At 42.5% G+C, this 25,053-nt stretch overlaps 1 protein-coding gene across 11 annotated transcripts in view; it reads right to left on the bottom strand.

Annotated features, from left to right (window-relative positions):
* Window positions 1-25,053, bottom strand: part of FBRSL1 (fibrosin like 1) — a 550,917-nt gene that overhangs the window by 398,107 nt on the left and 127,757 nt on the right. For all 11 annotated transcript variants that reach the window (XM_074920676.1, XM_074920683.1, XM_074920677.1 and 8 more), the window contains exon 2: window positions 3,756-3,956. In XM_074920676.1, coding sequence (XP_074776777.1) covers window positions 3,756-3,956 — 201 coding nt within the window. The remainder of the gene's footprint in view (window positions 1-3,755; window positions 3,957-25,053) is intronic.

The following is a 25,053-nucleotide window of genomic DNA, read 5'->3' as shown; positions in this document are numbered from 1 at the left end:
TTCCACAAATCACCGCATTAGTCTTGAACATGGCTTTTAAAAAAGGGAATGACTCACTTTCCAACAAATGTTCCCATGCTGGAGGCAACTACACACTTACAAAGGTGCAAGCTTTACTACAGGCCACTCTGGCTACACTAAAATATGTCAGAACTTTAATCACTTTCTCACTCCTTGACATACTCCTGATGACTGTGAGAGGTTTTGTTGATTCCCATCGCAGAGTAGCAGTTTCAAGTCATCAGCTTTCCCTGCGCACATGCATTGAGAACAGCCCCAAATCCTGACAAATCTCTGGCCAAAGGATCTATGACTATTTGAAATGCCCTATTTTCCCTCTACTTGGTTACAGCAGGAGATAAATGTGTTTGAATGACTTTTATACACAGAGCAATAGGCTAGAAAGGACAGATTGGCTCTCACAACCCTCTCCCCATACCCCGAGGTACAGAAGAACCAAATATTCAGGAACAAATAGGAATCTGACTACTCTGTCAAAAGGAGTGAAGTATTAATCTAATTTTCTAAACAAAGCAGACAACCTGGCACTCAAATCAGCTTACCACTTTGCACCTCTCTACAAGGATTAGCAGAATGCCATAATTATAATGCCCAATTTGATTTATTAGAGGAGGCTGTGTAGAAAAGATGACAATTCAGTAGCATTGTGAAGAGAAGGGATGAGAGTATAAGGAAAGCTTCAAATTGAACAGTAATTTCTAAGCAACATCTCAATATAATTAGCATTAATTACAGTAAGCTTTCCAAATTAGGTATAAACCTATGTTTAATAACCCTGAGATGCAAAAATCACCCCCAAATTCCAGGAAACTTAATATTACAGCCAATTTGTCTAGACAGCTTGGCAGGAAATGCCAGGATTCTAGGTGTGAACTTTGTGGTTATTAAAGAAAAATTATTGAACTTGTCTATATCATTTGCATAATTAGTTTGAACTAAGAATATCCTAGTTTATCTAGCTTAGATTTTGCTGCTACTTTCATCAACCTTAGACCTGAAAATTTGTCTGGTTTTCACAACTACATCAGCTAGAATAATAAAAGGTATTTAAAAAACCTCCCTTTTCAATAAAAGATTAATTCTAAGTGTGGCTTGCTTAAAGAGGCACCATGTATTAATGAGTCACTCATCACAGGTTTTATTTTATACTCTCTGTGCAAGTTCTTCGCTCTTTTTGGAGTTTGTTACTTACAGAAAAAAAAAACCAAAAAAAAAAACCAGATTAAACAATGAAAGATTAATTCAGCTTTTCCTGAATGTGGCAGCAAAGACCCTATTTAATCATTGATGGCAGCCAGCTACTAGCCAGAAGAAACAGGTAGCAATGTCCTCATTTTTCAGAGCTGAAATACAAATACTCTAAATTTTTGGTAAACTAAGGCAGCAACATATATTTACAGAAACTGTAGTTTGGCCAGTGTAACAAAACCTCTTACCCCAAAGGTTTCTAAGGAAGTATCAAGAAATCCCTAGAGGCTACAACTACTTGAAGCTTAATTTTAAATTTCATGTAGACGATGTCACTATTAACAACCCTTTCCTCCCCTGCAGCAGGTAAGGGGCTGGCACAGCCCAGCAGCAGGAAGAGTTGACCTCCCCACCGCCCAGCAGAGCGTGGCCCCTCACATCCACAACGGTGCAAATACCAGAAACGCACTGAACTCCCTGCAGTGTAATTTTAGACCTGAAGGAACAACTCTCTAACCCGTAGAAAGGCAGTATTTACCGGAGCCAGGCTTACACATTAGAGAGATTTTGGTGGCAACGGAGACCTAATGACCTCCTGTGGTGCAACTTGTTCCCATACTCAAACTGCCCCACTCTGGGTTGCATCAACATGAGCATTTGTAAGGTTACTCCGGGGACCAGAACGGAAAGTGAGCCAGCTTTATGTATACTTTGCAAGGATCGCTAGATTGGTGTTTGGGTCCCTTTCAAGTAAATAAAAAAACCTGACACAACAGCAGTTTTACAAAGGCAGAGGAGCTGACAAAGCACAATGCCACAACCCTGGTGTAAGCACCAGGCAGGAATAGTATCCAGCACTATTGCTTCTAAACATTTTAAATCAAAGCCAAGGACTTTTGCTGAAATACATGCTTAGCATTTTGTGGGTTTGGATGCCAAGACAAGGATCACAGTTACTCAAACTTTAATCGAAACTAAAATGTACATCTATTCACCCATAATAAAAAGTAATTTTCATCTGCACAGGGTGAAAATTTGTGCAAAAACTCATTGCACCTGTAACCAGAGGGGAATTGAAACCCTATCAACTCAACTACTAGCAAAAACAAACATGAAACTTGATATATTTTAACTACCTCTACACCGAGGAGTCTAAAACCAAAATATTTCGTATCACTTTGGGGAATAAAAAGAAAACAAACCTAGCAAATATTTTGCTAGAGCACACTGCTAGATGATTTTCTACCTAAATGTTTGCAAGCATAAGAGTACTAACATCTTTACATAAGGTATTTGTACTGAATTATTCCAACTATTTTTTTAAAAATCAAAAGGAAGAAAACAAAAGACTGCTAATTTGTTAATGAGAACAATTAGCCATCAGAAGAGTGGGGCCACCAGCAGACCATTAGAATTTCTAACGTAAAATGTGATGAGCCCTTCCGAATGAATATGCTACAAGACAATCACAAAAGAATGTGTGGTGGAGTTATGCAGAGTGTTACATTAGATAACCTTCACGATCCTTTCAAACCCTAAAATACTGAAAGTCTGAAAAAACACTTCCAGTAACTGGACAACTCAAACTTTCGTTTCTGGCACACACTCGGAACTAGTTTCCCAGAACAGAAGGTGTGCTTGGGTTAAACAGCTCTTTTTCTGCATCACAGAGAATTACAGTTTTTCATCATACTGTACTTCTTAGCTCAGAACAAGTAGAGGATCAAGTACACTGGTCTTCCCACTGGCTGCCATTTGGCACCATGCTAACGGACAACTGGGAAAACGTTTGCTCATAGATACAGGCTGCTGGGCCACGTGGATTTCAAACCGATGAATGCGCACTGAGTCACCAACAAACCTCCCTGTGGAGCAGCAGCTAAGTGATAAATAGCCTGCCAGGCACAGTGCCTCTTCTTTGTCACCTCCCCGGCTCTGGACACACTGTGGTTCAGATGGGAGTCTCCGCAATCGTCCCCTCCAGCGTCACAACTCTTGATTCATTAATGCTCTACCACGTTTCAGAAGGACGCAGGGAAAAGACTCCCCACCACACAACTTCCTCCAAACTGACTTTCCACTTCTAAAATGCTTGACTATTCTCTCCTTCTCAACATACTGTTTTGGGGGCACATAGACTTGATTCATGAGATGGACATATCCATGTCTGCAGCTCCCAGGTGCACACTAACAAGCACATCTGCCCCAAAGAAGCCTATGATCCGATCAATGATTTCCATGTGTAAGAGCTCCAAACCTATGGGGTGAATTACTGCACTGCCCCACTGTTGCAGAATAGACGGGAATTCTGCACCTCCCTTCCTGCATCACCCTGTACACCTGGCCTTCCATTTTAGTTTATGAAACTTGCCCACAACACAGGCTTTGTGCACTTGGCCAGAAGTCTTGCAAGAGACGTTGTGTTCACCAGCACAAGTTACCAGAGAAGCCAGTTTCATTAACAACCCCAACCTACCAGCAGGACAACACTTCACAGTGGCCAATGCCATGACACAGTCACTTCAGATGAGAAATAATTTCCCTACCTGTTTGGACAGCTTCAATGGGAGTTTCTTCTTCATCCGTTCTTTGCCTCTTTCTGCCTCTCTTTCAGAGCTCCCAGCATCATTGTTATGGCCATTTTCACTCGGCTCAGCAGACACACAGTTTTCAGATTCTCTTGGTTTCTTTCCTGGATGCCTCTCCCATTTCTCTTTTCGCTCCTGAGGCTTTAGCGACATGTCCTTCTGTAAAGGAGGAAAAAAAAAAAAATAAAAAAAAATAGTAAGGTCTTTAAGTTCTTTGAGACTACTTTTAAGAATTAAGCAGTACAAATATTGACTAAAAACACAAACAAGACAGCATGTTCTTTCCAGAGATGACTTAAGATGAATAATTAGGCACGCACAATGCAAACAGTAATTTTAGATTAGATTAGGATGAATACTCTCCAGGCTATGTGTTTGATTAATTTCAGAGATGCTGGAACTGGTTATGAAAATGAGTTTGCCTCATATTAATTCAAGAACCATACGTCAACAGCACATGAACAAATCATCATCCTGAAGGAAAACCTTTAACTGTTCGGCTGAAACAGAGGTGGGTTTTTTGTTGTTTTTTTTTTTTTTCTTTTCCCTGATCTCAGAAAACAGCATATCAGACCCCCCTTGGGCCTGACAGTCTCTGATTCACAGCAGCATTCATATGGAGAAATGCACTTCTAAAGCCTACCATGCATTCAATAAACAAGCCGAGATCAATGGGATCTCAACACATAACAGAGGTTGAATACTTCTAAGTGTTAAGTGTCTGCCCTGAATCGGGACTATAACATACAATCTAAGCACAGTTTAAAAGCGGCTATGTCATGTCGTAATGATTAACATAGGAAGTGTGATCAGAGAAGGGAATTACTACTGCTATCCCTGGCATCTTTTGAGGACTGAAAGAGGCACCGATGGTGACAATGTATCAACCTCTACCCCTACACACACCACACAGAAAAAGAGTTTAAGAAAAAATATGCCCAATCACTATGACATTACTTCACTAGAGTTAAATTTTTTTCCCCAAGGCTTTTTATTAACTGCTCAAGGGTAAAAACTCTTAGAATGTTTTGCAGAACCTCTATCCCAATTATTTTATGTGAGGTAAATACATTAGATAAGGAGATACCTTAAAAGCACTGTTTGCCATGGCAAAATTTGTCAACTTCAGCCACAGAAATGTTTTGAAATGCCTCTTCCCACTTTTTCTAAATGCCTTGCTTCTGACTCAAGCAATTACATCATGGATATTTGTACCCTACGTGAATGGAGCTCGCCATAGAACTCGCTCATGTCAACGCACACACCTTCAATACTGAAAAAGAGCTCATGAAAATCATTAGCTCTCTAGTCTCTCAAAAACTAAAGCCCAACAAAAAAGAAAATTAGGAATTGGGATGAAATGCCCTGCTGATTGCTCTAGATTACTTCCCCCAGTTCTAGTTTAATTAGTGAATTGACTGCCTCAGTGTGCAACATGCTGATTCCACTCCAAATCACTCACTGCTTAAAAGTTACCCTTCCCTGTGAAGCGAGATGGTGCACTGACACTTCAGGGTCACAGAGACACTGAAATCTGAATTACAACGATAAAATACATACAGCTGTTTCCTATTCCAACCCAGGCTCAAAGACAATTAGCCAGCATCCAACCTCTGTACACATTGTACAGGGGTCCCCTGTGGCTGGCAAGCTCCTCTTAAAGCACGCAGATATACAACAAGTTGCAAAACTCCCAAAGATACAACCCCCACCCCAAAATTAAAACAAACAATACTGTTTCAGAGGCGCAGAACACAACAAAGCTCAGCTTGCCAAGTCCGCAACTAGTGAAAGAGCGAGGAAATTATTGTCTGGCATTATTCTCCATGAATGATAAAAGAAGGAATACAAATTAGTGTTTAGATGCTCACTTTGGTTTTTAGTTTTAAGATAACACTCTAAAGCAGCAGTTCGAGATGCCACTTAAAGAAGGTCACATTGTCCTATTTGCTGGGAAGTTGCTGAGACAGAAATCAAAATGCTAAGCTTTAGTAACTAATCAGAAACTAGTGCAATGGAAATGACATCTGTTAACTGATACTCAGCAAAACATTAGAAACAGAAGTCACCAAGAATGTGCACTTCTTCATAAAGCCAGATGCAACTGCAACGTGACAGCAGACACATGCACGATGCTGCATGAGGTGACATGGGCCCCTGATAAGGGAGAAGGGAAGCTGTGGCAGGGGAATGCCACCACCTGAAAGCACCAGCAAATAATGCACTACTGACTCAGCATGTAATACTCACTTTTAAGATGCTTTCAAAGTCAGTAAATGGCCATTTTGGTTTAAATTCTAGCTGGCTTCACATGGGGATTGGGCCTCCATTAATGCCTTAGGGAGAGGCTTCCCTCAGTACCCACAGCGCATTCACTGCTGGTTTTATATGATTCACTTCACCACATAACTACTCTGGAAATTTCTGGTTTTCCCCTTACTGAATCCTACAAAATTCCCTACTTAGAAATTTAGCTTTTTATCCCCGTTTTGTTTGCAGATTTAAGGTTTGTCTCATCACTGAGCGACTAGCAAAATTAATTCAGGGAATACAGTCATAGCTGGATCAAAGCCAAGCAAATAATGCATTCACCTGTAGTGCCACTTGCATCCAAGAATCTCAAGCACTTTCCAAACAGCCATGAATTAAGACCAAAGCCCAGCAGCCAAGGCTGCTGCTTGCTGCCGGCAGGAGGAAGGCAGAGGGAGGCATCCTCAGCCTCACAGCATTTCTGGGGAAATGCTTCATGGGGAAGGAGCCAAGTTTCTCAGCCGCATGACAAGAAAACCTATTCCACAGTCCCGTTCCTCTCCACTTCAGCAGAGGATGCAGCTCACAGGACTTTGCTTTTTCTGGGAACACAGGACACTGAACTCAGCTTCTCCTTACTGACTGAGGGTGACAGTGGGGCTGTTTTCTATGCTGCTAAACGCAGACCTCTTTGCAGCCTCAGGAAGAGAACAGGAGGGGGCTAATGGGGTTTCTGTTCTTGCCTCCTTTGTTTCCTTTCTATTTACTCTACTAAAAGGGCCTTCCAGCGATTGCTCTTTTACTAGAGTTTATGACCTCCAAGTTGGGGACCTCACTTAGCACAAGAGCTTGCTATTTTTGGATGTGCATCTGTGCTTATGCACAGGCAATTGCTGGAAAATTTAACCACATACAAAATGTACAGTACATCACTGCAGTGAACAACATTTACTGATGCACCTTAACTTCAATCCAGAAGTCCCAGCCGGAAGGTGAGACTGGTCTTCTGACCAAATGCTGCGCTGGAGCCTTCCCCCCAAACAAGCCCAGACCAGCAGATATTTTTGCCCTTTGCACGTCATGTAAAGCCTAGGGGTTCACACAGAAACAACGTCTGAAGTCAGGCCCTGAAGTCAAAAGGTCTCCATATCCAGCCTTGGGGTTTCTGCCCAACCCGGGAGTCAGCAGACCTGGCTACCTTTGCTGTCAGGGCCAGTAAATCCCCTTCTCCAGGGAACACTGGTGGATCCAGGCCCATTCTCTCTTCTCGGTTCCAGGAAAGAGATTGCCAAATCTTGTTCCAGAATATACAAAACTATTTTGTTCCTTACTACTCACTGCTTCCAGGGCTGTCTACTACCTGTCCTCACTTAGGAATCCCTCTCACACCTTCCAGGGCAGGCTACAGCCTCTCCATCTGCAGCCCCTCGTCTGTCTGGGCTGCAGACGGAGAGCAGATGGTTCTAATTGGCTGCATGGTTACAGATAAAGAAGAATTAGACCTTTCTTTAGAGCCTCTTTCCTGGCAGTTACTCCATGATACATACAGATTTTATCTCCCCATTTGCTTATTTGGATATACAGGTACAAAGAACACTTCAGCTGAAAATGTAATTGTGGTACCCCCTCCAGCTCTACCTGAAATATCTTGCACACCAGTAGCTGTGAAGATCCACTGCCAAAGACCTCAGCACAGGCTTACAACCCAAGTATGCAACCTAGACTGTGCAACAGATTTTAAGAGTCCACAATAAAAACCTCTGAATTATTTTCATTGCTATTTGGTCAAGCTAGTTAAAGTTATGCAACTGCAATTCTAGTTGCAGCATAGCTGGTGACATCCTTAATCTCTGGGAATACTCCTTCCCGAAAAGACATTTTTCTGTCACTGAGGTACAGCGGCAATCTCCAAAGACGCTCAAGGTGCACACTGCTCAGTTCATAAAGCTGTGAATAATACAGGTGCACAGCCCTCGGCTCTGGAACGAGACCCTTCTTACCCCTAAAATGCCACAGCAAGAGACTTCTGAACAGCAGACTCCACACTGTCTGTTTGATCAGGAAATAACGATCAGCCCTAGAGGACCCTGGCACAAGCTCACATCCACAGCCATCCTCTGGCTGGAGTTATCACTGCATGTTTGCTCAGCCCAGCTCAAACTCTGCCTTAATCCTCTGAGTTTACACAGCTCTTTGAGATCTCAGAAAGCATGTAGGGGGGGGCTGGGGTTGTAAATACCTTTCATACACAGGGAACACTTAAAAGAACCTGAAAAAAAGTGCAAAACCCACACAGCTAGATGAAAAACTTTGAGCGTGCTGCTGGGGTGCAGAGAACAAAAATAACACCTACAGTTAATAAAATAACTACCCTCAGCCCTCAAGCATCCGTTTGAAATGCAGCCCTGGTGCAAAATCAAGCCCATTACAATCCCCCATCCCCAGGGCCCATCGGACACTGCAAGGCTCAGACACGCAGTCAAGGACTGGTTACACTCTGCTCCTGCCAGACTGCCTCTGCCGACTTTACAAGATTATATGGGCTGATTTCCCAGAAGGGAAACAGCCTCCAGCTTCTCTCTCTACAACTCTTCACTGCAGCATTTACTCCTTAAGTTAGGGAACACGAAATATCCCACTGAGCATCAAACAGGAGAAGGATCCACACAAAGGAAATAAAAACCCCACTGCTGTATCTAAAACTGACCCTGCTTGTCCTTGTTTCTGCCTCCAGCTTCTCTCGGCAAAATTGCAATGAGAAAGCCCCTGAGGATCTAAGCACCATCTCTTCTTATATCAACTTTATCATGCAATTAGGGTTGTCAAACGTGTTTGTTTAATAGTTCAGGGAGAGATCCTGGCTCAGAGAAGAAGTGAAACAGATTTATTTTTAATTAGGTTACTTTTAAAATATTTCTATTGACCTGATACCCAGTTTATAGAACAGCAACATAGAAACAAATGCTGACTTTATATTCTCGTGCTTTCTAAGTAGACAAAGCACATTACAAATACAGACAGGATCACTACTAAGGGAAATCTGCTGTCCACTTAGTTGCATAAAGGTGACACAGGAGACAGTAATTCAGTTGGAAAGATAATATTGGAGATATACATGAGAAACGTACATGAAAGAAATTAGCTTTAAGGCACAGATTTGAAGATGGGTCCATAGAGAGAAACACCACTGCGAGAACAGGAGCCAGCACAAGAAAAAATGAGTAGCCAACAGGCAAATGAAATGAGGTGAATAATAAGGAGAGAAAAAAAGGAAGAAAAAAGGAATGGGATAAGAAGTAAGTGTACTAGAGGCTATCAAGTAGGACCACACCAAGGTGATTGAATTTGAACTCGATGTGGTGAACAAGTAGCAAATCCAAGTGGACATCTTAAAAATGAGCAAGAGCACGTTTCAGTGGTGGGAGGAGAGGAAGACTTTGGGAGCTCAGCTCTGCAGAGCTACGGGGTAGAAGGAGCACGCAGCGAGGGCAGTGAAGGGGAAGAAGCCACGGAGGTAGGACGGGCCGGCAGCTCAGCACAGCAGCTCCGCGCTGGCAGCAGCCCAGCCTGGCTTCGCCCTCCCCAGAGCTCAGGGCACTTTGGGAGGCATTCTGCTGGCATTGCCAGCCGGCAGGCTGCAGTTCTCATGGATGAGGAAGTTCTCACTTTTCCTGTAATATGACACACACCTGTTTGTTTTACTTTCCTGCCCACTCTCCTCCCCCACTGCAAACTTCACTCAAACTGTAACTCAAGCCCCTAGCCTTTCAGCCAAACCCACTAAAGCTTTTTTAAAAGGCAAAAACCAGTCTAGATTTGAAGTGACTCTCCTGCTCTGACCCTACATTCAAGCAATGCAATCAATATCAATTAAAATGATTGCAAATGAAATCCTTGCTTGTTTAACCTTAGACTGCAATTCTGCTTTTGTAGCTGACATATTCCAGATGAGCTTGGGTCTTGCTTTTTAAAATGCATCACGTTTGCTCTGACCCTGTCACATGTTTAGCTCAAGAATAAGATGACTTTTTGACAAGACAGCTTTGGAAATGTTACGACATTTGAAGCTGCCACTGGTTTGCAGGTTTATGATACATGATTTAACTTAAAAATAAAAGCGGATGAACCAAGAAACTCACTGTAATTGAAACAGTCAAATTTATTACCAGAGGCTGTACTCCTGTCACCTGTGAAGAGCAAGCTGCCAGTACTCCAGTAAATGCCCACTTGTTCTGTCTCCCAAGAATTAAGACCTTTGCTGTTAGGACCTAGAAGACACCATACCAAGTAGAGACACCTTGGACAAATGTTATCTCAACACAATGTAGCCAAAAATTACAAAAGGGAAGGTCAGTATCACTGTGCTTTTAAACGCGTTTCAAACCACAATGATTTTACAAGGTTTGGATTGGTCTTTTTACTTGCATGAAACGTGAATAATGTGCTGGGCAGTAATTGTTTTTAAAAGTTGGGGAAAAGGGAGTTGGTACTGTTCTCTTCCCTCTCAATTACTCAAGATATAAACCAGCCCACACCCTCCTGGTAGTACCAAGAACCTAGAAACAGTGTTTAACAGTAACTTAGGGACAGTACAAGTAAGAATGTATAAAGCAAATATCTTCTCTTTAGTAAGAGGTCAAGGAAATCTCCATGAATGTGAGCATATGGTTGTCCATGTTTTTGGTATAAACCTTCTCCACCATCACCCACTGGGGAAACGGATACACAAAATCTACCGTTTTAAGCGGCGCTCTGCAAGCTCAACAGGAAGCCAGCCGTGGCTTTCCCCCTCTCCTCCAATTTCCTCTTCAGAGCCTGCGGGTGCCTCACTGCAGAGAACTGCACCCGTCTTCCTCGCTACCTACTAACAGACATACTGTACAGCTATTAAAACTCCCACAGGTGCTTGCTGTCCATCAGAAAGGAAATGATCCCATTTTAAGCCATCAGTATTTCCTCTAGTGATGGCAGTAAATGCCCGACGAGTGCTCGCAGAATTACTGTCAGCGGAAAGTGTGTCAGAGAGCAGGGGAGCTTAAATGATTGAAGAGAAGCTGGGGCACCATTTTCAGGTAGATGAAATGAGGCATATTGCAAGCCCAGCCTGCCCAGCTTTTACAGGCTGCAGGAGCGCTGAAAGGCGCTGCTGTTCGTGCACCGCAAGGCCAACCTGCCCAGCTTTCACAGCAGATAAAAGTATGTTTCGGCTGAAGCTGCTTTCAGCCAGGACTGGGAGCTCAGCCTGCCCAGTTCATGTAGTGTATGAAGGAGTTGAAAAAGAGCTTGTGCTTAATCTGACAGCACCTACTTCAACTTATTTGAGCGGCATCGCTGCACAGCTGGGTACGAACGCTGAGCACAGAGCACGTGCCTCCTGTAAACTCCCATCGTCTGGGGGAGCGCCCTGCCAACGGGGAACAATCAGGATGGCAGCACCACCACACGCTGCCCTCGCACTGCCCAATGTTTCACAAGACTATGAATAACACCTCGATTTTAAAGAATGTGATCTGGGGGACATCAACCTCAATTGACTTCCGAAGGTACCCAGTCAGTAAGCGGCATGGCCAGGCACATGCTCCAGGTACAGTGTTTTGGGAAGACATTCCTCGAGTGTGCCAACATTCAATGACACTGCTGGGCCCATGCTGCTGATAAGCAGCAATCACAAGCTTGTTTACAGAGCAGCCTTTAGACACTTAATCTGGACTAATTCCCCTTCTCCCCAGATTATTTAAACAGGCACTCATATTGAATTCAAACAGCTCCCATCGAGTGAATTAGGACCTGAAGAAGCTGCTCCTTGCTTGAAGCCAGATGTGCCGTTTCATCACTCATTTCCAATCTTGCCAGGAAGGTAATACAACCCCCAGCCTCCAGCTGCACCAGCTGGTCTCAGGCTGCCAAAGGAAAAGGCATGGGGATCTGACCTGCACAAACTAGTACGGCAGCTGGATGCTTTCACCATTACCAATTTTCAGCTAAACTAGTCAGAAAAAAACAGGAAGGTGCTGCTGAGTACATATGCCCCCAGCCTATTTGCCACTATGCACAGGAATGCTTAAATACTGCCTCTGTCTTCAAACTTGATAAACAAATGGAGAAGACACAACCATTTCAACCTCTGCTGAGGAAGATGTCATGCTTCCATGAGCTGGACTCTGGAAACAGAGTTCAGCCAACCTGAGGCTGGGCAGATGGACTGGGCATATGGCTCATTTACCAAAAGCAAAAACCTAAATGGCTCTCCTCCATCTATACTTCTGCATTTAAACTTTTGATCTTCATAGTGCAAAGCATATAGCAGCCACATTATGATTGTACTGACTACCATGTGAATAGCTTCGTATTTGAGACTGAAAAGATACAGCTATAACCTTATGTAGCTTGGTCATTGGAATTCCAGAATCTCATGCCTAATTGCCTAAGTAATTGAAAGCTTCTACCCGCTAAATACAAAGTTTTAATTTATTTTCTGGGATCCCTGATTCAATCACATGTGTTGCCTCCACTCATTTTATGATACATACTTTTAAAACATAGCCATGAAAAATGTACTGCTCTTAAGGCAGTAGCACCTACAGAATGAAAGCTCCGGATGAATCTCCCCTGTGGTGACAGCCTCAAACACATTCGCTCCACAAGTAGCTGCAGACGTTTTGAGACTCTGCCTCCAGACTACACTCTATTACCACGATCCTAGGAAGGGTGTCGTTCCCAAAGATGCTGCAGAACAGAGGTATGAACGTTCTTCAGCCACAGCACAGCAGACTGCAAGCTTAGCTTCAACTGCAGTTTGACACAGCTTGCACAAAGCAAACGAACACTGTGCTGAAGGAGATGAATGCTTTCAAATTCACTTCTGCCAACTCTACTGCAGGGGTGAGAGTCTCCAGAAGAAAAAAGAGCCATATCCTGATCCCTGGTGATGCATGATAAATTAATTTATGTTTAAACACCGTGACACTAGAGGCATTTTTTACCAACTCCACAGTTGCCCTCAGTGGTAGGCAACAATTTTCAGTTCAGCTGTCATGAGGTCTAGAATGTGTATTAAGTAATTAGTCCTCTGGTAGTTTCTTTGGCTAGGAAGCAAACAAGAAGAAATATAATTGATCCAACAACAAGAAATATGTAGAAGCCAGCCACAGGCAGAAACAGCTGCCCATAGCATATTACTCCAACCTAAGGGGAAAAAAATCTCTGAGTGAGGTGACTTCTAGCAGGATGAAAATGCGTTTCTAAATATCTAAATGTCACATGCACTAATGAAAAGTCCAGGACAGTGCATCTGTGCCACCCTCATCACCCTTGATCCCCCTCAAACATGCTGCTGGAGAAATGTATTGTACAACAGAGGCCCACAGCTGTCAGTCTCGCCAACAGCTATGTTCTCCCATGTCGAGTGGCTTAGCACACCATGTGCTCATGAGCAGCTCATCTATAACTGGTTTGCTAGAACAAACAACAAGCAACCAAATGTTTCCATATATCCTTAGGGCTTCCTAGAATAGTTCAAAATATTCCGATATCTGTGTCAGGAATGAAACACTCATTTATATCCTAGGCAATCACTGAGAAAGGGGAAATATACACTATAGTAGCAGGCAATTTTGATGTATTCTATGTTACAAAACATTTTCAGTCAGAGAGCTCAAAGGTCATTAATAGATTTTCATATGTTTACAGACAGCAGCAATTTCAAGCTCTGTAATTTAAAAACTGTATGTCAGTCTCTCAACTTCCAGCTGTTATTTCAACATTAGATAATGAACACAATGCAAAGGTTACACAATCAGCTGAACCAGCTTATGCTGTAGATCCAGTCACACAAATCATTATTAAATTCTAATTACACATATATTATTTTACAACTCTTATTAGAACAGCAGGGCAAATCCTCTTTTATGAAGAGATCAACAGTTTAGAAAAAGAGGACAGAAAGGTTATTCTTTTAATGTGCCAGTGAGTTGCTTCTCTCTCTCCCTCCATCACCTAAACCACTGTTGATTTATGAGTCTCAGAAACAAAGCTGCACCTTGTTAACACCACACTATTCGGTGCAGCTATCAGCTCAAATTTTGCTTAAGTGCTTTATAGATCCCTAACATACAGACATTGATGCCTACTTAAAATAATCATCTTTGATCAAAGTATTTAGTGGTTACCCAGTGTACTCTCTGAATATGCTTGTGTTTTTCCTCTATATAACTACTTAGAAACTGAGAAGACACCATCCAAAAGTTAGATTCCTCCTAAGGAGAGTGTTATCTAACCTAAAGCTTTGCAAGACATCAGGCTTCCATGCCATAGATTTTTAATTTATTACTAGAAGAAATCACTGTAATCATCCAATCTGACCCTTTCATCATGCAGTCAAACGAGCAAAATCACTCAACTGTGAAGCGGTCTTAGGGAAGTTTTGGAAGTGCACCAGCAAACTACACCATTACCAAATAACAAAAATCAGCAAATTATGTTTTGCTCTTGTGTCTCTTTTTTCTTTCTCTCTATTCCCAGGCAGTGCAAAGTCTTACCCACTCTGGTTTATTCTGCCCAAATCCAGCTGTCAGTCACACAGCATGTAACCTCAATGGGAATTGAAGAATCTCATCCCCAAGATTCAGCTTTGAAGCAGGACAGACCAGCAACGTCCCTTTGTGCATGTGAGGTCTCCTGCGGTGACAGCAACGCTACCCTGGCAAAGTGATGTCTCTCTAATCCCCAGTGCATCCTTAGCCAGCAATGAATTTCACACTGGGAAATTCCATGCTTTGACATTAAATAATTCCAGCTGGGATTTTCAAAGGATAAGAGATAGGAGTCCAATCCCATCACATTCCAATAGGAAGCCCTTAAGGTTTGGTTTATTTTCTTTTTAAAAAGGAAACCCATATTTCATTCTCATTTCCATTCCAGTTTCCTCTGGGAGATTAAACTGAAAGCAAGAAACAGAGGGCAAGAGCAGTGCTAATGGGAAGACAGACTTTTTATGAGACTGACAAACGACACCACCAATTCTCGGGTAAATCAGTTTGCAACATGTGATACAATAAGGAACAGATACATCAGCACATTCATTAATGTTCCTGAGAAAAAGGAGGATCGGTTCTTTTGTCTGGTTAGTCTCACTTGCCACTAAGGAAGAAGTAACCAAGCAAACGCTACCAGAACAGGAGACAATTAAAGCTCAAGAGCGAACAAAACCAGCAAGCTGTAGAGAGGAGAACATGTGCAGAATCAAAATGATGTGATCCACTTATCCAAGCATGTCAAATAAGGCCTCAGGCAGGCAGAGCTGACAGGACAATAACCCACTGCAGAGAAAGACCTCAGCAGAGCAGGTGCCGTCAATCACTTCTCCTCACCAAATCCAGAGCAAGTGGAACAAGTTCTCATCGGCTTTGCTACTCTCTTTCCATTATGTTTAGAGGATTGGGGTTTCCCCCCATCCAAGCAGTGCTAAGCTGGGCCTCTTTGCAACTCTTTCCTCAACCCGTGCTAAATTCCAAGGTTCTCTTCATGTTTAGTTTTCAGATTCAGAAATCTCTACCTGCACCTCACAGACCTGAAACCAAAGGCTGGCTCATATGTAGGACTGGTTTTCTTCCTGTCTGGAGCAAAGCTTTCCCAGTCAGAGCCTAGAGAAAGGGGCATTCATGCAAGATTTTCCACTTGCTGCTAGCCCTCCATTTTGAAATGCAATAGGGAATTCAAACACAGTACAGAGCAGCAACTTTCATCACTGCTAACCCATTCAAATTAGTTAAGGGCTCTGGTACATCTCATGGTTCATGTCTCTGAGGGCTTAACTTTGCTTCCCACCTACTGATCACAGCACCCTGCCAATGGTAAACATCATAGAGTGAGAAATACAGATGGCACCCAAATCCAGCACCATGCACAAAGTATTTATTTGTTCAAACAGGAATAATTCTTTGGCAAGAACCAAAAAAATCCAGTCAATGTGAGAAGGGTTAAGACAGAACAGATGCAACCAGAGACACTAGAGAACAGCCTGGATGGAAGCAGGGTTTCTTGTGATTACTTCTGTCTTGTAGCTCTTAATAAGCCACATCACAGCTGACAATCTCCACCAGCTATCTGCTTCCTTATGTAGATAACCAGAAACAGAAAAGCTGACATGGCAATTATATCATACACACACACACTACCTAAAACTCTCACTGCTACAACAGCACGAGCAATGAAGAACAAGCACATCCTGAGTTCTCATCCAGGCTCTGACACCGATTCTCAGTGCAACCATATGCAAGATACCCGTTTTTAAAATGGTTCTTAAAAGTGCTCATAAAACCAGGTAAGAGTTGCAGCACATCTCTCTCAAAGGTGTTACAATACAAAGAACTTTCAAGATGAAAAAGAGCTTTAAAAGCATTTCACAACTGCTGTTTATTAATAAAGCTCTAATCCCCATCACAGTGGTAACCCAGGAGGCTCTTGGTGCCCACCTGTTCCCGTGGCACGTCGCACCCAAGCAGCGTGACTCCACGCACGTGTGTGAAGCCCATGGCCAGGCAGAGCGAGGTGATGCTCGGTGGCAGGACAAGCATCCTCACCGCCACCATCTCGGGAGGCTGTTGCTAAGCGACAGAGTGCCGCTGATATCTGCAAAATCCAACGGGTCTGCCCACCCCAAGCGCCTCGGCCCTACTCGCAAACCCAGCACCCTATTCCCAAACCTGACACCTAGCAGGCCACAATGTCTCCCTTGTAGCCCTTGATAATGTCACTTCTATGTGCAAAGCAGCTCTTGTCAAGGAATTCAGGGACCCTATGATAGGAAAAACTGCAGATAAATACCAAGAATACTACATTTCAAAAAGCAGGTAAAAGGGCAGAAGAGGAAATTTCACACATCAGACCAGAAGTGCTCACACTAAAGCAGAAAGGGGTTTAAACCACAGGAGTTTCCAGGTATTTGTTTCCAGTGAAGGATATGGATTTCCCAAGGTCCCCACAGTGACAGAGCAAAATTTTAAGTGTTACTTCTCAGGTTTCAGCAGGATCTGTAAAAGCAGGTGACCAAGAGACCATCACCCTTTTCGCAATGATTCCAGAAGCAAATGTCTTCTCAAACCTTACAGACACAGACTGACAGTATAAAGGCTTTAAAATCCAGAAAAAACGGCTTAAACATCCACCCATCCTACAGAAAGCAGCAGCCTGGGGAGTGCAGGGACATTTTAATTAACATGCGCTTAATGGCAGTTCATCCCTCATCTCTCTTTCCACACCACATCTCACTCTCCACACATTACTGTTATTGATACAGACGAGGTTTGTGGCTTTCACATCCTATTAGGGAAAGCCTTCCTCTAGCAAAATAAATAAAAAAGCATGCCAAGAAGGTGAGGGAAAGTTCTTTCATAATTTATAAATAACATCACCATTTGGCTTTAATCAGGCCTTTTTCATTAGCAATTCTTAAAGCATGACACAAAGGGAATCAGCATTCTGACCTCTATTTTACAGAATGAGAAATCAGCAAATATGAAGCAGCTTGCCCGAAAATCAGCCATCAGTCCTCTGACAAAACTAGGAGAAGGATCTGCATCTCCCAGCTCCTACATTATACTGTGTTCCAGTAGAACTGACAGTCAAACAGCATCAAAATCCCCTTCTGACACTAGAAAGGATCTTATGTTGCTGGTAGAGAACAGATTTTTCTAGGACACACAGAAATGCAAATGCAGATATTAACAGATATTAGAGGCAACAGGTAGGCTTTGTAAAGCTTCTACCTTATATCCTTTTGAGTGTCTTAGATAAAAATCAGCTTGAGAATACCGAGCACAACATGATCAATATATTAAGTCAAGCTGTTTGTTACCAAAAGAGTAGAACTGGCAGCTCTTCTTGGCTTCTGAAATATGACACATAACCTGGCCTTTCTAATGTGCTGCTTTGGACAGCACCCAAATCCAGCACCATCTGGCTAGCATGGGCATATGTATACAAAGAGGACAGAAGAGACTCCTGGCTGACAGATCAGTGCAGCAACTCGGACTTTAAATCTCTTCAGAGTTTGCAAAGCCAGCTAAGCACACTGGAAAGCAAAGCCAGTTAAGTACACGAGGCCAGTTAAGTGACTTTAGAGCAATATGAGGGCTGAGAATTTCTTGTACACGTGAGATCCAAGTAAACATTTGCTTTGTTTGTAGAAACCATTGCCAATGGTATAAAAAACCCTCCAAAAAACCCCAAAACAAAACCCCAAACCAAATGTAAAATGCTTTTCCTGGTGTAGATTTGAAGCAGAGGGTATCAAATTTCCTCTCCTGTCCCAAAGCTAATCCCTAAATTCAAAAGCCTGATTTTTCCACCTCTGTTTTTACATTCACTCTTGCATGACACTCTCTTGGCATCACACTGCAGTCAAAACCAACGTGTTATTCCACAACTTAGAACTCCTTAAAGCTTGGCTTCCCAGCTACGACACAGGCCACTCTTTCTTTCTCCCCCTACCAGGACAAAATGTACAGATTCTCCTAGGTTCAGTTTCTAGCATTAAGTGATGATTCGGCAGTAAGGAAATGAGAATACTCAGATAACAGCGTGAACAGCAATCTGTCCAAGAGAACAAGTGGGATGTCTCATATCACATCTAACATTCACCTACATGGTTTTACACAGCTGTTAGCTCCACTGAGATAAGGAGAATCACAGTTGTGGAGAAAACAATCATGAACTCAAATGCCAAATCAAACTCAGGAATCACTGAAGAATCTGACAAAATGGCTATTACAGTTTAAGAACACACAGACCCACCTACACCCTTGTCATCTTCCCAAAGGTTAGTGTCCCAAAACAAGGAGACGCAAGTGAGTATAGGCTAGCCTGATATGATCACACTGTGGATCCAACAGGAGAGTCCATTCAAATCAACAATCCTCTGATACACCAAAAACCCAGCTCCATCAAGGTTGAGGGATTAAAAATTACTTTAAAACTGTAGCTGTCATTGTTGCTTCAGAAACATAGCAAAACGGAAAGCACTGTCACAAACACAAATTAAGAGACACACAACTCCTCTTTTCTGGATATCCAAAATTTCAAAGCCACAGAGACCAGAATGTATCTGTTAACAAATGCAAACACGCCAAGTAGGGGTGACTCAGAGAGATGGTCCAAGGCAAGATGGTAATTTTTAAATACTGAAGCCCACCAAACTCCCATGTACCATTTGCAATTCTTTCATTTAAAGAGTGAAGGCATCTAAGAGTTGGTTTTGTGTCTTTCCTCTTTGCTGCAATACTTGACAGGATAACACAAGTCCTTCTGATTGTTTCCTATCTGTCAGTACAGTCCAAAACAATGCATATAAACCATATGTGGTTTTCAATCCTTACGTTTTTTACCTAACACAGCTGAAAGTCACTTTCTCTGCACAAAAAGGGTATTTCGTGCAGAAGTTAAGTGAATGGTAAACTCTGAGTAAGAACAAAGTCTTTGGAAACTCTGAAGATAAAACCATCATTTTTCTACGTCATTTTTCTTCTGCATTAACTATCCTCCACTATCCTGACAGACTGCATGCTTATTACACCTTCTCCAAAGATGCCAGAGGGAATATCTTTCATCCTTGTTTTAAATTCCCTCATGGACTCATTGTGAAAATGTCATGTACATGTTAAAATACTGGAAGTTCATTAGCTAGCAATCCCAATTACATCTGTTACAAACAACAAATAATTAACCTTGATTTTTTTCTTATTATTCCAACAATTCAAGTGAATAAATAAGTAAGTACATTTGGCAACAAACAAATAATAAGCTCTTGTAAAAAGGGTCTTAAGGTTTACAGGCCAAACCGAAAAGGAGTCATAAGTTTTGGAGTTAACCCCTTGTTTTGGTCTTGAAATTTTAGGCCATTAGCAAATCTGTTTGGCAACTGTAAAACAGATGGGGAAAATAAATATTTAAACATTTCTAAAAACCTAGCATTTTACACAAAGCAGTCAAACTTTGTTCTGAGTCTGACCTGCTTTTCATGCAAAGACATTAGCTGGCTTTACAGAATGAGCCAGTTGTCCCTTCCTCAAATTTGCAGGTGATAAAAACCCCAGTGAGATGCCTCCTCCCAGCTCTAGCCCCCAACTGTTAGCCTGATCTCTGTCTTCAGCATCCCAGCACCTGCCTCAAGCATAAACCATGACACACGGTGTGGTGCTTCCCTCCAGAGCCAAGAAACTCGGGACAAAGGCGTGGAGAAACGGCCCCGCTGCTCCCCACATGGTGCCAAGCCTTCACCGACACGCCGTCCCCACACAAAGGTTTCATTCAGGCAACTTCCACTAGCTTTGCCCTCACCCCACACTTGCTACTTCCCCTTATCTAATCTTACTTTATGGTACTTCAAGGTATCACAGGTCTGGCATTTAAAGCATTTGAAAGAAAAACAAGCTGCAGAAGCACCCGAGGAGATTAGAATTAAGGCACTAACTGTCTTTGCTGGCCAGTGAGGTGTTGGTGCCTGGGCCAGCGCTCTGCAGCGTCACCCCTGCTACCATCCCAACCATCCCAACGGTGCCCTGACCTGCTGAGGATGACCTTGGGGAAGCCTTTCTCCTTCCTTCCCCGCTGAAGGGGCAATGCAGTCACCCGCGGGACAACTCGAAATGGCTTTAGCAGTCCCTGACGCAGCACCAGCACAAACATTTGGGCAGCAGCACAGTGAACGGGACCAGTTTGCTGACCCAGTTCACCAGGTAGCCGCAGAGACAGTACTGACAGACTGCAGCAGACAGCGGAACTTGAGAAGCAGAGGACGAGGTGTCCGTGACTGCCTCAGTCAGCAAAGTCACGGCAAAGTTTTTCAACAAATGATACCCTGAGGTCGAGTTGAAACACATAGTGTGAGGAAGGAATGAAGAGACAGAAAACACAAAAGGGAACTGTAAAAAGAAAGAGTAACCTCTTAGCACACCAAAACAAAAATAATTAGAAAAAATAAATTAGCATTTTAAGAGAATGCAAGGGATGACAAGGGGGGGGGAAAAAAAGCCTACTACGTTCTCTTTGGATTTTGCACTTCTAATACTTGGTAGATAAACACATCGGGCTACGGATACAAAAATGCATGTAGAAACTTGCAGAACAGTCACAAAGCCCCTTACTTGCATTAAACCAACCACTACTGCCTTCTGTATTTTTACACATGTAAAACAACGCACCTGAGTAATAAATAATTTTAAAACCCAGTGTTATCAATGAAATACTCATTCCCAGGATCCAATTTCACACTTTGTGTCTGAAGAACCACTAATTCTTTAGGGCTCTCCTGTCTTTTGAACATACCTTCCTCAGTTCATTCCCTGTCCTTTTTTATTTACTGGATCACAAACATTTTGGAGGTCTGGAAAGCACAATATTTAACATTTTATAGAAACATCTGCCAACAGAGCTGCTAAACACTCTTGTAAGAGAGACAGAGATGTTTATTTAGACATGCTGCTGACGTTTCCTGTTGCATTTTGATCCTGAGGCATATGTAGTCCTTCCAAACAATTTAGCATGTACTGTGGAAGCACAGTTCTCAGAGAAGTGCAGCTGAAAGTAAATGAGATTGAAATTTCAGGGCATTGCAGGAAAATCATTACCAAAGCTCCTCCCAAGGCTCCAGGCAGAACAAGCACCTGGCAGAAAGGCAGGTACAAGGCTTCTGGAATACCAACATCTGAAAGGCACAAAGTTTTGGGCTTGGGTGGGACAATTTCATGACTGGCTAGAGTGATGCTGGTTATGCTGGCAGGCACCAGAGGACTGTGATGTGCAGTGGCCTCCTTTCAAGCTGGCCGCTCCATCCACAGCCATAGGACACCACCACAACAGCCTGCGAATGGAAGGTGCAAAATTCACACAGAAAATGTACCCATCTGTGGCACTGCCACAGAAGTGCAGGTGTCCTGAACTGGGTACTACTCCCAAGAGCAAGCTACTGATCACCACGCTGAGCTAGCTGGGTTATCCCTTCAGCTATGCGAGTCTCGGCACTGAATGATGCACAGGTGCATCCCTAATGCTCTGGATCTGTGATCTCTGCTTGATTTAATTACAGTGGCCAAAAGAGCTATCAGCTGACTCCTCCCTGCCCTCCTGCTGGAATTTACCACTCCACAAGTCAGCTGACAGAAGAGAGTTTACCCAGCCCACAGCCCCTGCGGTTCATAACCTGATGGATTACTGTAAACTATAAATTGATCAGTTAAATCACCTTCAGCTGCTGCAGCAAAATCCCACAGGGATAATGAATCTGCATCCCTAGTCTCTCTGCCTTTGTTTCTTATCTGTTACAAGAGGAGTAACCCCTCCTTACAAAGTTAAAACCATTATGTTGGCTACAGAATTTTCAGATAGGCTATGTAAGTACTTAAGGAAGAGAGTGATTTATCCTACATCCAATGAAGAAAAAAACCCACAGTATCAACCGGACTACAGCAGTCTGAAGAAAAAGAGAGAATCCCAAACTCTCTGCTTTTGACATCTGATCCCTAGAAGCAAAGGATAACACTTTCAACAACAGATTATGAATCTGGGTATACAGAAAGGATTAATGCAGCTTGCTGGTTACAGAGATGAAAAAAGTAAAAACAGAATTTTACAAAGGAGAACTCTGAATTAAAGCTAACCACACAAAAGTTAGGGGGTTTATTAATGGTTATAGGCTTAAAACAAGCAAGCAAATACTTGTGTGCAGCAGAGGAAGGAAGGGGCTATCTTCTAGCCCAGCTGAATTCACTCACTCAGCAGTGAGGATTTCATTCTCGCCCCAAAGAACACTTCTACAGAAGTAGCTGATTTACCTTGTGTTTGGGCCTAAACAGGGAGGAAACAGGATTTCATTAAGACCCCTGTAACCTCCTCATGGGGAAAAAAAAAAAATGGATGTTTGCCTGCAAAACTTGATCCTGCACAGTAATGCATGTGCCACAGACTATCTTTTCTTCTGATGTGTTTTAAGTTATTTGTGTAAATAACCATGCTGGTTACCACCATCTGGTTTCCATAGGGAAGCATTTTAACTGTGACAAAAATATAGACAAAAACTGGAATATTGTAAAAAAACGCATTTTCTACAATTGCTTTCAACAAGAACCACCCCAGGAATTTTCTTTCACTTGAGCCTGCTTTAATAATGCTGAGAATCCGCACGTATTTGTGTAGAGCAAATTACTCCAACTAAAAAAGAAATGGCACTGCTACATCTACCTACATAATTATAATTACTCTGAAAGAAGTAGATTTTTTGAATTCTTCTTCTGGGTCCAGAAGTTTTAAATTCCTGAAAAAGGTCAAATCATCTCATTCAGAAAACATGCTGAAGCTCCACCAGAGTTTGACTGAAAAAGGTCACCAAATCCAAGCGCTCTCATATTCCTTATATAAACTCATAGGCCTTTGCTCAAGTGCTAAGGATATTTAAGGACACCGCGGTAAAATGTATATACTTATTTCCAGTCACTCTTATCAGTCAGAGCTTATATTAAGTGGCTAAAAATCTGAATAAGAAACTCCTATCATTGCACCTTTTTATAAATTCCTTCTATCAAAAGAAATTCCTGATGCTCTGAATATGCCATGGTGACTTATGACTTGAGTGAATGGAAAGATGTTAATTTTAATGGGGTATAAAAGAACAATACACAAAAATCCAGGTCTGAATCTCTCTATAACAGATTAAAAGGATAAACTCATAAATTAGCACAAACTCAAGAGTTTCATAGTGATAACTAAACAGCAAACACTTTTAGAAGCAATAGATGCACCTGCTTTAACATGCCTGATGCACCTGACTTCACATTAATCAACTAAGATATACTACTGAATTTTCTTTTTTCATCACAGACACGACTCCTAACAGACAAACCCACAGGGTATAAATAATCTGTTAAATAAATGAACCTGTACATATCCAACTTCAAGAAACACAGGACTCAAATTTGTTCTGTCCAACAACTACAAGGAAAAAAACCCAAGTAGCTAAGTTCCTAGAGATCACCAACTCACATCTGAAGCGAACTTTTGGGCCACAAAGATCTGCAAAAACTAAATGCAGCACTCACAAATAATTAGTTCATAAATTAGTCATATTAACATGTTGAAAATTAAAGATGTCCAACTATCTGCACAGCTTCAGACCACCCTGATCTGAGTATACAGAGACAACCAGTTGCAAAACTACAACTTAAAGTTGCACAACCAATTTGATAAATCTGCTTTTCTCCATTCCCCAGCACTGAGTGTCTGGATTCATACTAGAACGTTAATTTACCAAGTGACAAAGAAATTAAGGGGAATCCTGAAAATAGGTCCGTGCTCACCTCCCTGGTAGCGGGGGTGGTTGTATCACAGAATTTTTGGCAAGTTGCTCAGTCAGTCAGTCCAACATACCTTTCCTGCCTGCTTTCCCTCCCCTTGCTGCTTTCTTCCCAGAATATTTCATTTGGGACCCTTCCCTAATATAATTTGAGGCTGCCTGTGCAGTCCACACACACAGAGTTAATCTCAGCCTTCAGCCAAGGTAAAAATGGATAAATCACTGCAAGAGAAGTGCTGAGAAAGAGAGAATATAGATATTGGAAAGGGAATAGTAAAGGAAATAAAGATCATTTTTCAAACAGATGGGCTAAGAAGGATGTCTTTCTTCTGAGGGTAGTGCAGGAATTTGATGCATTTCCACCCCACCACCTCCCACCCTGTTTACATGCACACTAAAGAAAACAGATCTGAGCTCTCCATAAAGTTTGCCCACAAAGAAATCCAGCTGTTGAGCAGCCAGAAACAAAGACCCTGTGCAGGTCCCCAGTGGCGCTGTGCAGGGACTGGGGCTGAGAGCCCTCTGCATCACCTTCACAATGTGAGGCAGCACCCCCCCTGCAGCTTAAGGGTTCAAACATTTCTCGTCCCAAAAGCTCTTTTTGGCATAAATTATTTTAGGCACAATTCAAATACCTTCCTCTGAAAACACTTTCATGACTTCAGA

Source organism: Athene noctua, chromosome 17 (assembly GCF_965140245.1).
Source record: "Athene noctua chromosome 17, bAthNoc1.hap1.1, whole genome shotgun sequence".
Classification (NCBI taxonomy): domain Eukaryota; kingdom Metazoa; phylum Chordata; class Aves; order Strigiformes; family Strigidae; genus Athene; species Athene noctua.
The sequence above is the reverse complement of the archived record's forward strand: the minus strand, read 5'-3'. Positions and strand labels throughout refer to the sequence as shown.